At 37.3% G+C, this 17,187-nt stretch overlaps 1 protein-coding gene across 1 annotated transcript; it reads left to right on the plus strand.

Moving 5' to 3' along the window:
• Positions 1 to 16,067: 16,067 nt before the first annotated feature.
• On the plus strand, positions 16,068 to 16,902 carry LOC123466640. The gene is made up of 2 exons (XM_045166861.1): positions 16,068 to 16,214; positions 16,453 to 16,902. Exons 1-2 carry the CDS (start codon positions 16,068 to 16,070, stop codon positions 16,900 to 16,902), a joined length of 597 nt encoding a protein of 198 aa, XP_045022796.1.
• Positions 16,903 to 17,187: the final 285 nt, after the last annotated feature.

The following is a 17,187-nucleotide window of genomic DNA, read 5'->3' on the forward strand; positions in this document are numbered from 1 at the left end:
AACAGTGTATTCACATTGCAATACAAGTATATTCCATGCAGTTTTCATATAGAAGTAAAAACTCATGGTATAACAGTGTATTCACATTGAATACAAGTAAATTCCATGCAGTTAACATATAGAAGTAAAAACTCATGGTATAACAGTGTATTAACATTGAATACAATTATATTCCATGAAGTTTACATATAGAAGTAAAGACTCATGGTATAACAGTGTATTCACATTGAATACAAGTATATTTGATGCTGTTTACATATAGAAGTAAAAACTCATGCTATAACAGTGTATTCACATTGAATACAAGTATATTCCATGCAGTTTACATATAGAAGTAAAAACTCATGGTAAAACAGTGTATTCACATTGAATACAAGTATATTCGAGGCAGTATACAAATAAAAGTAAAAACTCATAGTATAAAAGTGTATTCACATTGAATACAAGTATATTCCATGCAGTTAACATATAGAAGTAAAAACTCATGGTATAATAGTGTATTCACATTGAATACAAGTATATTTGATGCTGTTTACATATAGAAGTAAAAACTCATGGTATAACAGTGTATTCACATTGAATACAAGTATATTTGATGCTGTTTTCATATAGAAGTAAAAACTCATGGTATAACAGTGTATTAACATTGAATACAAGTATATTTGATGCTGTTTACATATAGAAGTAAAAACTCATGCTATAACAGTGTATTCACATTGAATACAAGTATATTCGATGCAGTTTACATATAGAAGTAAAAACTCATGGTAAAACAGTGTATTCACATTGAATACAAGTATATTTGAGGCAGTATACATATAAAAGTAAAAACTCATAGTATAAAAGTGTATTCACATTGAATACAAGTATATTCCATGCAGTTTACATATAGAAGTAAAAACTCATGGTATAACAGTGTTTTCACATTGAATACAAGTATATTTGATGCTGTTTACATATAGAAGTAAAAACTCATGTTATAACAGTGTATTCACATTGAATGCAAATATATTTGATGCGGTTTACATATAAAAGTAAAAACTCATGGTATAACAGTGTATTCACATTGAATACAAGTATATTTGATGCTGTTTACATATAGAAGTAAAAACTCATTGTATAACAGTGTATTCACATTGAATACAAGTATATTTGATGCAGTATACATATAGAAGATAAACTCATGGTATAACAGTGTATTCACATTGAATACAAGTAAATTCCATGCAGTTAACATATAGAAGTAAAAACTCATGGTATAACAGTGTATTCACATTGAATACAATTATATTCCATGAAGTTTACATATAGAAGTAAAAACTCATGGTATAACAGTGTTTTCACATTGAATACAAGTATATTTGATGCTGTTTACATATAGAAGTAAAAACTCATGGTATAACAGTGTATTCACATTGAATACAAGTATATTCCATGCAGTTTTCATATAGAAGTAAAAACTCATGGTATAACAGTGTATTCACATTGAATACAAGTAAATTCCATGCAGTTAACATATAGAAGTAAAAACTCATGGTATAACAGTGTATTAACATTGAATACAATTATATTCCATGAAGTTTACATATAGAAGTAAAGACTCATGGTATAACAGTGTATTCACATTGAATACAAGTATATTTGATGCTGTTTACATATAGAAGTAAAAACTCATGCTATAACAGTGTATTCACATTGAATACAAGTATATTCCATGCAGTTTACATATAGAAGTAAAAACTCATGGTAAAACAGTGTATTCACATTGAATACAAGTATATTCGAGGCAGTATACAAATAAAAGTAAAAACTCATAGTATAAAAGTGTATTCACATTGAATACAAGTATATTTGATGCTGTTTACATATAGAAGTAAAAACTCATGGTATAACAGTGTATTCACATTGAATACAAGTATATTTGATGCTGTTTTCATATAGAAGTAAAAACTCATGGTATAACAGTGTATTAACATTGAATACAAGTATATTTGATGCTGTTTACATATAGAAGTAAAAACTCATGCTATAACAGTGTATTCACATTGAATACAAGTATATTCGATGCAGTTTACATATAGAAGTAAAAACTCATGGTAAAACAGTGTATTCACATTGAATACAAGTATATTTGAGGCAGTATACATATAAAAGTAAAAACTCATAGTATAAAAGTGTATTCACATTGAATACAAGTATATTCCATGCAGTTAACATAAAGATTTAAAAACTCATGGTATAACAGTGTATTCACAATGAATACAAGTATATTCCATGCAGTTTACATATAGAAGTAAAAACTCATGGTATAACAGTGTATTCACATTGAATACAAGCATATTTGATGTTGTTTTGATATAGAAGTAAAAACTCATGGTATAACAGTGTATTCACATTGAATACAAGTATATTTGATGCTGTTTACAAATAGAAGTAAAAACTCATGGTATAACAGTGTATTCACATTGAATGCAAGTATATTTGATGCTGTTTACATATAGAAGTAAAGACTCATGGTATAACAGTGTATTCACATTGAATACAAGTATATTTGATGCTGTTTACATATAGAAGTAAAAACTCATGCTATAACAGTGTATTCACATTGAATACAAGTATATTCCATGCAGTTTACATATAGAAGTAAAAACTCATGGTAAAACAGTGTATTCACATTGAATACAAGTATATTCGAGGCAGTATACAAATAAAGTAAAAACTCATAGTATAAAAGTGTATTCACATTGAATACAAGTATATTCCATGCAGTTAACATATAGAAGTAAAAACTCATGGTATAATAGTGTATTCACATTGAATACAAGTATATTTGATGCTGTTTACATATAGAAGTAAAAACTCATGGTATAACAGTGTATTCACATTGAATACAAGTATATTTGATTCTGTTTACATGTAGAAGTATAAACTCATAATATAACAGTGTATTCACATTGAATACAAGTATATTTGATTCTTTTTACATGTAGAAGTATAAACTCATAATATGACAGTGTATTCACATTGAATACAAGTATATTTGATCCTGTTTACATGTAGAAGTATTAACTAATTATATAATAGTGTATTCACATTGAATGCAAGTATATTTGATCCTGTTGAAAGATAGAAGTTAAAACTCATGGTATCACAGTGTATTCACATTGAATACAAGTATATTTGATTCTGTTACATGTAGAAGTATAAACTCATAATATAACAGTGTATTCACATTGAATACAAGTATATTTGATCCTGTTTACATATACAAGTAAAAACTTTTGGTATCACAGTGTATTCACATTAAATACAAGTATATTTGGTTCGGTTTACATATAGAAGTATCCTCCTACCTTTATAAAAGCGAAAGGGGTATTTGTGGGCGGGATTTGTTTGTGTATCTGTCTGTCTGTTTGTTTGTCCGAGAAATTTCGTGTAGGCGCACGCTGCCATTGGTTGCATGCGAATCACGTGATTTTTGCTGTAGCCAATCACAACCCTGCATTCCGCAATTTAATTTCCACGTCTTTTCCAACATGGCCGACATCATACGTACACTTTTCTTCACCGTCAACTATTACAATTTGTAATAGAATTAATTTGTAATATTGTTTTTTTACCTTCACCCAACTGTAATAGACTGTTTAATTGCTTCTTTCAACTCAAGCCACCAATTTATTGTCTTCTCATCAGCTCCATTCACTGCATTCCAGCAACCTTGAGTGACCGTTCCCTTTTGCATCCCTCAAAAATCCACACAATCTTTGTTTTCTTAACATCTACATTGAATGCATTCCAACACATTTCAGAGACTGTTGCCTTTTTCATCCCTCAAACAACCACTCCTGCAATTTTGTTCCCAACAGCTCCACTGACTGCGATCCAACATTTTTAAGAGACCCTTCCCTTTTGCATCCCTCAAACAACAACATATTCTTTGTTTTTTTTACAGCTTCATTGACTGCATTCCAATTAATTTCAGAAACCATTGCCTTTTGCACCCCTCAAACAACCACCACTGCATTTTGTTCTCAACTGCTCCACTGACTGTGTTCCAACATTTTTAAGAGACCGTTCCCATTTGCATCCCTCAAACAAGCCTCAATTCTTTGTGTTTCACCAGCTCCATTGATTGTATCCAACACCATTGAGAGACTGTTCCCTTTTGCATTTCTTAAACAACCACCAATTCCTTGGCTTCTCAACAGCCCTTTTTGCTGCTTTGCATCCCATTTCAGAGACCGTTCCCTTTTGCCCCCCTCAAACAACCACATGTTTGAGGGACACTTCATTTTGTTCTCAACAGCTACACTGACTGCATTCCAAAACTTTTAAGAGACCGTTCCCTTTTGCACCCCTAAAACAGTCACCACTGCATACTGTTTTCAACAGCTCCAATGACTGTGTTCCAACACTTTTAAGAGACCGTTCCCTTTTTCAGCCCTCAAACAACAGCTTTTTGATACTGTTCTCAACAGCTCTCCTGACTGCGTTCCAACACTTTTAAGAGACCGTTCCCTTTTGCATCCTTCAAATAAGCCCCCATTCATTTTGCTTCCACCAGCTCCTTTGACTGTGTTCCAACAATCTAAGGAGACCGTTCCCTTTTGCATCCCTCAAACAGCCACCAATTCATTGTGTTGTTCACAGATTCCTTGACTGCATTCCAACACCTTTGAGGGACCGTTCCCTTTAACATAACTCCACAATCACACATTCTTTATGTTCTCAACAGCTCCTTTGACTGCTTTCCAGCACCCTTAAGAGACCGTTCCCATTTGCATCCCTCAAACAAGCCTCAATTCATTGTGTTTTCACCAGCTCCATTGACTGTATCCAACACCATTGAGAGACCGTTCCCTTTTGCATCCCTCAAACAAGCCCCAATTCCTTTTGTTTTCAACAGCTCCATTGACTGTGTTCCAACAATCTGGTCTTCAGAGACCGTTCCCTTTTGCATCCCACAAACAACCACCTATTCTTTGTTTTCTTAATATCTCCATTGATTTCTTTCCAACAAATTTCAGAGTCCGTTCCCTTTTGCACCCCTCAAACAACCACTATTAATTTATGTTCTGGACAGCTCCTTTGACTGCGTTCCAACAAAATTAAGAGACCGTTTCCTTTTGCTTCCCTCATACAACCAACATTAAAATGTATTCCTAACAGCTCCCTTGAATGCTTTTCACCACCCTTCATAGACCGTTCCCTTTTGCATCCCTCAAACAACCATCAATTCATTGTAATCTGATTAGCTCCTTTGACTGCATTCCAACACCATTGAGAGACCGTTCCCTTTTGCATCCAACAAACAACAACCTATTCTTTGAGTTTTCAAAAACCCATTTACTGCGTTCCAACCCCTTTGATAGACTGTTCCCTTTTTCAACCCTCATGCACCCACCAGTTGTCCTCAACACCTAAATTGACTGCGTTCCAACACCATTGAGAGACTGTTCCCTTTTGTATCCCTAAAACAAGCCCCAATTTATTGTGTTTTCAATAGCTCCATTGACTGCTTTCCAACACTTAAGAGACCGTTCCCTTTTGCACCCTTTTGAAACAACCACCACTTTATTTTATTCTCAACAGTTCCTCTGACTGCGTTCCAACACTTTACAGAGACCATTCCCTTTTGCACCCCTGAAACAACCACCCCTTCATTTTGTTCTCAACAGCTCCACTGACTGCATTCCAACACCCTTCAGAGACCGTTCCCTTTTGCATCCCTCAAACAACCACATATTCTTTGGTTTTTAAACAGCTCCATTGACTGCCTTCCAACAACCTTGAGAGACTGTTCCCTTTTTCATCCCTAAAACAAGTACCAATTCATTGTGTTTTCAACAGCTCAATTGACTGTGTTTCACCACCCTTCAGAGACTGTTCCCTTTTGCATCCCTCAACCAAGACCCAATTCTTTGTGTTTTCACCAGCTCCATTGACTCTGTCCAAGCAATCTTCAGAGACCGTTCCCTTTTGCAGCCCTCAAACTACCACCTATTCATTGTGTTCTCATTAGCTCCTTGACTCCTTTAACACTCTTTAAAGACCGTTCCCTTTTGCATCCCTCACACAAACACCAATTCATTGTATTCTGATTAGCACCATTGACTGCATTCCATCACCTTTGAGAGACCGTTGCCTTTTGCATCCCTCAAAAAAGCCACAATTCCTTTTGTTTTCACCAGCTACCTTGACTGTGTTCCAACAATCTTCATAGACCGTCCCCTTTTGCATCCCACAAACAACTATCTATTCTTTTAGTTTTCAAAAGCCCCATTGACTGTGTTCCAGCATACTTGAGAGACCGTTCCCTTTTTCAGCCCTCAAACAACCACCAGTTCTAAGTGCTCAACAGCTCAATTGACTGCGTTCCAACACCATTGAGAGACCGTTCCCTTTTGTATCCCTCAAACAACAACCAATGCCTTGGGTTGTCAACAGCTCCCATTGTCTGCGTTCCAGCACTATTCAGGGACCATTCCCTTTTGCACCCCTCAAACAACCACCACTGCATTTTATTCTAAACAACTCCACTGACTGCGTTCCAACACTTTTAAGAGACCGTTCCCTTTTGCATCGCTCAAACAACTCTAATTGCTTACTGTTCTCAACACCTCCACTGACTGCGTTCCAACACTTTTAAGAGACTGTTCCCTTTTGCACCCCTCAAACAACCACCGCTGCATTTTGTTCTCAACAGCTCCATTTACTGTGTTCCAGCACTTTTCATAGACTGTTCCTTTTTGCATCCCTCAAACAACCACCAATTCATTGAGTTCTTACAACTTCTTAACAGACCGTTCCCTCTTGCATCCCTCAAACAAGCACCAATTCATGTTTTCTTAACATGTCTATTGACTACGTTCCAACAACCTTTAGACACCATTTCCTTTTTTCATCCCTCAAAGAACCACCATTGCATTTTTTTCTTAACAGCTCAATTGACTGCGTTCCAACATCATTAAGTGATTGTTCCCTTTTGTTCCAGTGCGCGCGCTTCCATCGGTTCGAGAGGGTTCACGTAACCTTTTTCTGCCTGGAAAAAGGTTAATTATCTGGAAGAAGGTCGACCACCTGAAAAGGATTCGAACTGCCGCCGGTTAGGCTTAACATTTTTCTTTGGAATTCACGCGGACAGGGTGCGTAAAAGGACGGACGTAGGAAAACGGCGGGCAGGGCGAGACCAGCGGGAAAGGCGGAAACAAATAACAGGTTTGAAATGACGGGCAGAGGACAAGCATCATCTACTACTTCTATTAATGCGCAAAGGGTATTTGTGGGAGGGATTTGTTTGTGTATCTGTCTGTTTGTTTTTCCGGGAATCTATCATTGTGCGCGCGCCACTATTGACATTTTTTTCTTGATAGCTCAATTGACTGCGTTCCAACACCATTAAGAGAGTGTTCTCTTTTTTCCAGTGCGCTTGCTTCCATTGGTTCGAAAGGGTTCACGTAACTTTTGCTGCCTGGAAAAAGGTCGACTACCTGAAAAAAATCGACTACTTGAAAAGGGTTCGAACTGCCGCCGGCTAGGCTTAATCTTTTTTTTCCAATTTCCGCGGACAGGGCGGGTAAAAAGACGAACTGGGGAAAACGGCGGGCAGGTGTAGACCCGCGGACAGGGCGAGATCCGCGGGCAGGGCGAGATCCGCGGGCATGGCGGAAACAACGGACAGGTTGGAAACGACGGGCAGGGGACGTGCATTGGTAAAGCACAAAAACTGCAAGTAAAGGACCAAGTAAGGAGCATGGCCTTGGAGGCAGTTCCCAAGTGCGCTCAACCGTGATTTGTTTTTCCTCCATGGTTTGTTACGTGCATGAGTGGTACGACATGACAATGCGTTGATTAAGGGGCTTAAAGTGGATTAATAAATTGTAATTAGATTAAGCGGCTAACCATAAATTAAGAGGATACAAGTGGATCATTAAGTTGGTAAGAAGATTAAGTTTCTTTACGTGGATTCAGCGGCTTAACATGGATTAAGGGGCGTTTAAGTGGATTAATAAGTTGAAAGTAGACTAAGGGACTTTACGTGGATTCAACAGCTTTACATGGATTAAGAAGCTTTAAGTGGATTAAGTGGCTTTAAGTGGATTAAGGGTTTTTAAGTGGATTCAGCGGCTTAAGGAAAGGTCCGACTAAATACTAGGCTTCACCTATTACCGTCCTGGGACGGGCCACCGTATACTAGTCTCCTACCATTATAAAAGCGCAAGGGTAGTTTGTGGGCGGAGTTTTTTTGTGAATCTGTCTGTGTGTTTGTCCGTTCAAGGTTGTGTAGGCGCACGCTGACATTGGTTGGACGGCGTCACGTGCTTTTTTTCTACCTGCGAAAAGGTTCAAACTGCCGCCAGCCAGGCTTAACTTTTCCTTTTACTTTGCCGTCCCTTTTGCCATTGGTCCAACTGCCGTCACGTGTCTTTTTTTCTACCTGCGAAAAGGTTCGACTACCTGAAAAGGGTTCGACCTGCCGCCAGCTAGGCTTAACCTTTTCCTTTCACTTTTACGTCCCTTTTACCATTGGTTCAACTGTCGTCACGTGCTTTTTTTCTACCTGCGAAAAGGTTCGACTACCTGAAAAGGGTTCGACCTGCAGCCAGCTATGCTTAACCTTTTCCCTCTTTCCGCTTTTCTACACTGTAGCTATTCCCCACACCGCACTCCGCATTTCATCTACCACGACTCCACCATAATGGCCGACGTCAACCATATGCCCAGCACACAGCCTTCACGTCAACGGTAATAACATTATATACACGCTGAATAACCAATAACACCACCAATTAACAATTATTTTCCAACAGGTCCGTTGGTAACGTTCTATTTTGAGGAAACTGCAGCCCCAAAACAACCAAAAATTCATTGTTTTCATTGCCTGTCGTTGTCATTGTCTGTGTTTCATAACTACCTCAAGAGACCGTTCCATTTGACAGCCCTGAAATAGCCACCAATTCCTTGTTTTGGTTGACAGCTCCATTTGCTGTGTCCCAAACTCCACCTAATGAGACCGTCCCATTTTGCATCCACCAGACACTATTAGAGAACATTCTCTTTTGCATCCTTTAAACAGTCCTAAATTAATTTGTTTCCACCAGCTCCTTATTCTGCATTCCAACACTTTTTAGAGACCGTTCCATTTTGCATCCCTCAAGCAAGCTCCAATTAACTGTGTCTTCACCAGCTCCATTGACTTGAATTCACCACACTTCAGAGAACGTTCTCTATTGCAACCCTCAAACAGGCCCCAATTCCTGGTTTTTCACCAGCTCAATTGACTGCATTCCATCAACTTTCAGAAACCGTTCCACTTTGCATCCTTTAAAGAAACACCAATTGATTTTGCTTCCACCAGCTCCGTTGACTGCATTCCAACACTTTTCAGGGACTGTTCCCTTTTGCATCCTCTACCAAGCCCCAATTCATTGTGTTTCCATCAGCCCCATGGACTGCATTCCAACACCCTTTAGACAACGTTCCCTTTCACCTTCTTCAAACAAGCCCCATTTCATTGTGTTTTCACCAGCTGTATTGACTACATTCCAATACTTTTCAGAGACCGTTCTCTTTTGCATCCCCCCAAACAAGCCCCAATTCATTGTTTTCACCAGGTCTATGTTGATTGCATTCCAACACTTTTTGAGACCATTCTCTTTTGCATCCTTAAAACAAACCCTAATTGATTTTGGTTCCACCACCTCTGTTGGCTGCGTTCCAACACTTTTAAGAGACCGTTCCCTTTATCACCTATCAAACAACCATCATTGCATTTTGTTCTCAACAGCTCCATTTCCAGCGTTCCACCACTTTTAAGAGACCGTTCCCTTTTGCATCCCTCAACCAACAGCTATTGGATACTGTTCTCAACAGCTCCCCTGACTGCGTTCCAACACTTTTAAGAGATTGTTCCCTTTTTCACCTCTCAAACAACCATCATTGCATTTTGTTCACAACTGCTCCACTGACTGTGTTCTAACACTTTTAAGAGACCGGTCCCTTTTGCATCCCTCAAACAACCACCAATTCATTGTATTCTGATAAGCTTCTTTGACTGCATTCCAACACCTTTTGATAGACCGTTCCCTTTTGCATCCCTCAAACAAGCCCCAATTCATTTTGTTTTCTCCAGCTCCATTGACTGTCTTCCAACAATCTTAAGAGACCGTTCCCTTTTGCAGTCCTCAACCCACAGCTATTGGATACTGTACTCAACAGCTCCACTGACTGCGTTCCAACACTTTTAAGAGACCGTTCCCTTTTGCAGTCCTCAACCCACAGCTATTGGATACTGTACTCAACAGCTCCACTGACTGCTTTCCAACACTTTTAAGAGACCGTTCCATTTTTCAGCCCTAAAACCACTATTGCATACTGTTCTTAACAGCTCCATGTTGCGTTCCAGCACTTTTAAGAGACCGTTCCCTTTTGCAGCCCTCAAACAACTACCATTGCAGAGTGTTATCAACAGCTCCACTGACTGCATTCCAACACTTTTAAGAACCCTTTCCCTATTGCACCCATGGTTGTTTAACCACCAATGCATTTTGTTCCCAACAGCTCCACTGACTGCGTTCCAACACTTTTTAGAGACCGTTCCCTTTTGCATCCCCCCAAACAAGCCCCAATTCATTGTTTTCACCAGGTCTATTGATTGCATTCCAACAATTTTAGAGACCGTTCCCTTTTGCATCCTTAAAACAAACCTCAATTGATTTTGGTTCCACCACCTCTGTTGGCTGCATTCCAGCACTTTTCAAAGATCGTTCCCTTTTAGCTTCCTTCAAACAAGCCCCAATTCACTGTGTTTTCACCAGCTCCATTGACTGCATTCCAAATATTTTCAGAGACCGTTACTTTTAACATTATTCAAACAGGCCCCATTTCATTGTGTTTTCACCAGCTGTGTTGACTACATTCCAACACTTTTCAGAGAACGTTCCCTTTTGCATCCCCCCAAACAAGCCCCAATTAATTGTTTTCACCAGGTCTATTGATTGCATTCCAACAGTTTTAGAGACCGTTCACTTTTGCATCCTTAAAACAAACCCCAATTGATTTTGGTTCCACTACCTCTGTTGGCTGCATTCCAGCACTTTCAGAGATTGTTCCCTTTTAGCTTTCTTCAAACAAGCACCAATTCACTGTGTTTTCACCAGCTCCATTGACTGCATTCCAAATATTTTCAGAGACCGTTACTTTTTACATTCTTCAAATAGGCCCCATTTCATTGTGTTTTCACCAGCTGTGTTGACTACATTCCAACACTTTTCAGAGACTGTTCCCTTTTGCATCCCCCCAAACAAGCCCCAATTCATTGTTTTCACCAGGTCTATTGATTGCATTCCAACACTTTTAGAGACCGTTCTCTTTTGCATCCTTAAAACAAACCTCAATTGATTTTGGTTCCACCACCTCTGTTGGCTGCATTCCAGCACTTTTCAGAGATCGTTCCCTTTTAGCGTCTTTCAAACAAGCCCCAATTCACTGTGTTTTCACCAGCCCCATTGACTGCATACCAAATATTTTCAGAGACCGTTACTTTTTACATTCTTCAAACAGGCCCCATTTCATTGCGTTTTCACCAGCTGTGTTGACTACAATCCAACACTTTTCAGAGACCGTTCCCTTTTGCTTCCCCCCAAACAAGCCCCAATTCATTGTTTTCACAAGGTCTATTGATTGCATTCCAACACTTTTAGAGACCGTTCTCTTTTGCATCCTTAAAACAAACCCCAATTGATTTTGGTTCCAACACCTCTGTTGGCTGCATTCCAGCCCTTTTTAGAGATCGTTCCCTTTTAGCTTCCTTTAAACAAGCCCCAATTCACTGTGTTTTCACCAGCTCCATTGACTGCATTCCAAATATTTTCAGAGACCGTTACTTTTTACATTCTTCAAACAAGCCCCATTTCATTGTGTTTTCACCAGCTGTGTTGACTACATTCCAACACTTTTCAGAGACCGTTCCCTTTTGCATCCCCCCAAACAAGCCCCAATTCATTGAGTTCTTACAACTCCTTAAGAGACCGTTCCCTGTTGCATCCAAACAAGCACCAATTCATGTTTTCTTAACATGTCTATTGACTGCGTTCCAACAACCTTTAGACACCATTTCTTTTTTTATCCCTCAAAGAACCATCATTGCATTTTTTTTCTTAACACATCGATTAAGTGCGTTCCAACACCATTAAGAGATTGTTCCTTTTGTTCCAGTGCACCTGCTTCCATTGGTTCGAGAGGGTTCACGTAACTTTTTCTGCCTGGAAAAAGGTCGACCACCTGAAAAGGGTTCGAAACGCCGCCGGTTAGGCTTCACCTTTTTCTTTCGAATTTTCGTGGACAGGGCGGGTAAAAGGACGGACTGGGGAAAACGGCGGGCAGGTGTAGACCTACGGGCAGGGTGAGACCCGCAGGCAGGGCGAGATCCGCGGACAGGTTGGAAACGACGGGCATTGGTAAGACACTTAATCTGCAAGTAAAGGACCAAGAAAGGAGCACGGGCATGGTCTTGGGGGAAGTTCCCAAGTGCGCTCAACCGTGAATGGTTTTCCCTCCATTGTTTGGTACGTGTATGAGTGGTACGACATGACAATGCGTGGATTAAGGGGCTTAAAGTGATTAATAAATCGTGCAGCAGACAACAAAAGTATAAATACACTAACGTGCAGCAGACCATACAAGTATAACTCGACTAAATGCACAGCAGACACTGAATACTAGACTTCACTTATTACCGTCCTGGGACGGGCCGCCGTATACTAGTAAACTCATAGATATAACAGTGTATTCACATTGAATACAAGTATATTTGATCCTGTTTACATATAGAAGTAAAAACTCATTGTATCACAGTGTATTCACATTGAATACAAGTATATTTGTTCCTGTTTACATATAGAAGTTAAAACTCATGGTATCACAGTGTATTCACATCGAATACAAGTATATTTGATTCTGTTTACATGTAGAATTATAAACTCATAATATAACAGTGTATTCACATTGAATACAAGTATATTAGATACTGTTTACATATACAAGTAAAAACTCATGGTATCACAGTGTATTCACATTGAATACAAGTATATTTAATTCTGTTTACATTAAGAAGTTATACCTCATGGTATCACAGTGTATTCACATTGAATACAAGTATATCTGATCCTGTTTACAGATAGAAGTAGAAACTCATGGTATCACAGTGTATTCACATTGAATACAAGTATATTTGATTCGGTTTACATGTAGAAGTATAAACTCATAAAATAACAGTGTATTCACATTGACTTCAAGTATATTCTATTCTGTTTACATGTAGAAGTATAAACTCATGGTATAAAAGCTTATTCACATTCATTACAAGTATATTGGATCCTGTTTACATATAGAAGTTAAAACTCATGGTATCACAGTGTATTTCCATTGAATACAAGTATATTTGATCCTGTTTACATATAAAAATTAAAACTCATGGTATCACAGTGTATTCACATTAAATACAAGTATATTTGATTCTGTTTACATGAAGAAGTATTAACTTATAATATAACAGTGTATACACATTGAATACAAGTATATTTGATTTGCTTTACATGTAGAAGTATAAACTCATAATATAACAGTGTATTCACATTGACTTCAAGTATATTCTATTCTGTTTACATGTAGAAGTATAATGTCATAGTATAAAAGTGTATTCACATTGAATACAAGTATATTTGATCCTGTTTACATAGAGAAGTAAAAACTCATGGTATCACAGTGTATTCACATTAAATACAAGTATATTTGATTCTGTTTACATGTAGAAGAATAAACTCATAATATAACAGTGTATTCACATTGACTTCAAGTATATTCTATTCTGTTTACATGTAGAAGTATAAACTCATAGTATAAAAAATTATTCACATTCATTACAAGTATATTTGATCCTGTTTACATATAGAAGTTAAAACTCATGGTATCACAGTGTATTTCCATTGAATACAATTAAGTTTGATCCTGTTTACATTTAGAAGTGAAAACTCATGGTATCACAGTGTATTCACATTGAATACAAGTATATTTGATCCTGTTTACATATAAAAGTTAAAACTCATGGTATCACTGTGTATTCACATTGAATTCAAGTATATTTGATTCTGTTTACATTTAGAAGTATTAACTTATAATATAACAGTGTATTCACATTGAATACAAGTATGTTTGATTCTGTTTACATGTAGAAGTATAAACTCATAATATAACAGTGTATTCACATTGAATACAAGTATATTTGATCCTGTTTACATATAGAAGTAAAAACTCATGGTATCACAGTTTTTAACACTGAATACAAGTATATTTGATTCTGTTTACTTGTAGAAGTATAAAATCATAATATAACAGTGTATTCACATTGAATACAAGTATATTTTATTTTGTTTACATGTAGAAGTATAAACTCATAATATAACAGTGTATTCACATTGAATACAAGTATATTTTATCCTGTTTACATAGAGAAGTAAAAACTCATGGTATCACAGTGTATTACCATTGAATACAAGTATATTTATCCTGTTTACATTTAGAAGTAAAAACTCATTGTATTACAGTGTATTCACATTGAATACAAGTATATTTGATCCTGTTTACATATAAAAGTTAAAACTCATGGTATCACAGTGTATTCACATTGAATACAAGTATATTTGATTCTGTTTACATATAGAAGTATAAACTCATAATATAACAGTGTATTTACTTTGAATACAAGTATATTTGATCCTGTTTACATAGAGAAGTAAAAACTCATGGTATCACAGTGTATTACCATTGAATACAAGTATATTTATCCTGTTTACATTTAGAAGTAAAAACTCATTGTATTACAGTGTATTCACATTGAATACAAGTATATTTGATCCTGTTTACATATAAAAGTTAAAACTCATGGTATCACAGTGTATTCACATTGAATACAAGTATATTTGATTCTGTTTACATATAGAAGTATAAACTCATAATATAACAGTGTATTTACTTTGAATACAAGTATATTTGATCCTGTTTACATAGAGAAGTAAAAACTCATGGTATCACAGTGTATTCACATTGAATACAAGTATATTTAATCCTGTTTACATATAGAAGTTAAAACTCATGGTATCACAGTGTATTCACATTAAATACAAGTATATTTGATACTGTTTACATGTAGAAGTATAAACTCATAATATAAAAGTGTATTCACATTGCCTTCATGTATATTCTATTCTGTTTACATGTAGAAGTATAAACTCATAGTATAAAAGTGTATTCACATTGAATACAAGTATATTTGATCCTGTTTACATATAAAAGTTAAAACTCATGGTATCACTGTGTATTCACATTTAATTCAAGTATATTTGATTCTGTTTACATTTAGAAGTGTAAACTCATAATATAACAGTGTATTCACATTGAATACAAGTATATTCGATTCTGTTTACATGTAGAAGTATAACTCATAATATAACAGTGTATTCACATTAAATACAAGTATATTTGATCCTGTTTACATTTAGAAGTAAAAACTGGTATCACAGTGTATTTGTTGGAATATATACAACATGCCAACAATAGATTGCAGCACCTGACAGATGGCAGCACATACTAATGACGGATGCCTCGGCCTTCTCTTCCATACATCATAGGCCCAAGACATCCCAGCAGCCATGTTTTTTAGTTCTGCTTCAAGCTAGCACCACGCTAACACCACGCTGAAGTCTCTCTCATTTTCTTTTTGCTCACATTGTGTAAAACTGTGTTAATTATTCACTCCACTGAAGCCAGTCGTTTCTACAGTTATATTCAGTTCTTGTCATCGAGTATTGTATACTCAGGTTATTAATTCTATGTTTCTCTTCAATGTTTATTCGTGTGTTGAAGAAGACTACAACTATGTTCTCATGTATCCTACAATAAATGTGGAAGCCTGTCTCAGACAGAAGCCTAGTTATGTTGAATCCATCTCTCATATACTCGTCTATCTCCAACAGGTTATGGGCCCAGAGCACACTTCCTTTTAAGACAAGATGGAAAATTCACCAACTAGAGAAACAGATCACGTGGTTAAATTCAATGGCAAGACTTTCCCACTTTGGAAATTTGGATGCTGGCTGAAACTTGAACAGCATAATCTTGTAACCATCGTTAATGGAACTGAACCATTACCAGAACAGGTACAAATGTTTTTCACATGACATATTTTTTTTTTTTTGCTGATGTTGGAGATTTTCTTTGATGCCATTTTTCTTCGGTGGTTTGACTTGAGGGACCCACATGTTGCGTGTCCATAGCAAGTACCACGTTTTTGCCTATTTTAAATATATCTCTCCAACACAGATAATGGCATCTGAATCATTTATCTTAAAACTAATTACTTAGTTTTGAATGAATTTATTTTATATCCCAACTCAGATTTTAAATGAGGATGGAGAAGTCATTAATTTGGAAGACATCCAAGACTGGATGGGAAGAGATATCATCGCCCGTAATTATCTCGTACGCACGATCGAGCATCAACAGCAGAGAACGCTCATCAATTGCAGAACTGCACACGAGATGTGGACTCGTATATCGGCTCAACACCTTCAAAATGCTGCTGAGAATCAACACGTGCTGCAACACAGATTCTACGAGTATCAGTACCAACCCAATCATAGAATCATGTCTCACATCACAGAGATAGAAACTCTTGCTTCACAACTCAGTGACGTAGGCGCACCCATGACGGAGATTCAAATAATGACAAAAATTATCTGTACACTTCCCCCAAGCTACCGAAATTTCTCAACTGTATGGGACAGTGTACCAGTAAACGAGCGCACCATTGCTCTTTTCACGTCGCGTTTTCTGAAAGAAGAGTAAAACTCTGCTCGCTGGTCCCGAGGTCAACAGGATGCAGCTGATGAAGCATTTTTCGCACAAAAACATCCACAACGCTGACTCACCTCACAACCAACGAGGTGGTTCGAGGTGGTCGAGGCAGAGGCAATAGAGGAAGAGGAGCTCATCGGAACGAGACACAGAGGTATCGAACTTATGTGAAATGCACCTACTGCACAAGAGACAGACATACACGCGAAGAATGCCGAACCCTAAAGAGACACCAGCAGGAGTTGGCAAGAATAAAGAATCCAGGAATTCCTGTTT

Source organism: Daphnia magna, unplaced genomic scaffold (genome assembly GCF_020631705.1).
Source record: "Daphnia magna isolate NIES unplaced genomic scaffold, ASM2063170v1.1 Dm_contigs107, whole genome shotgun sequence".
Taxonomy (NCBI): domain Eukaryota; kingdom Metazoa; phylum Arthropoda; class Branchiopoda; order Diplostraca; family Daphniidae; genus Daphnia; species Daphnia magna.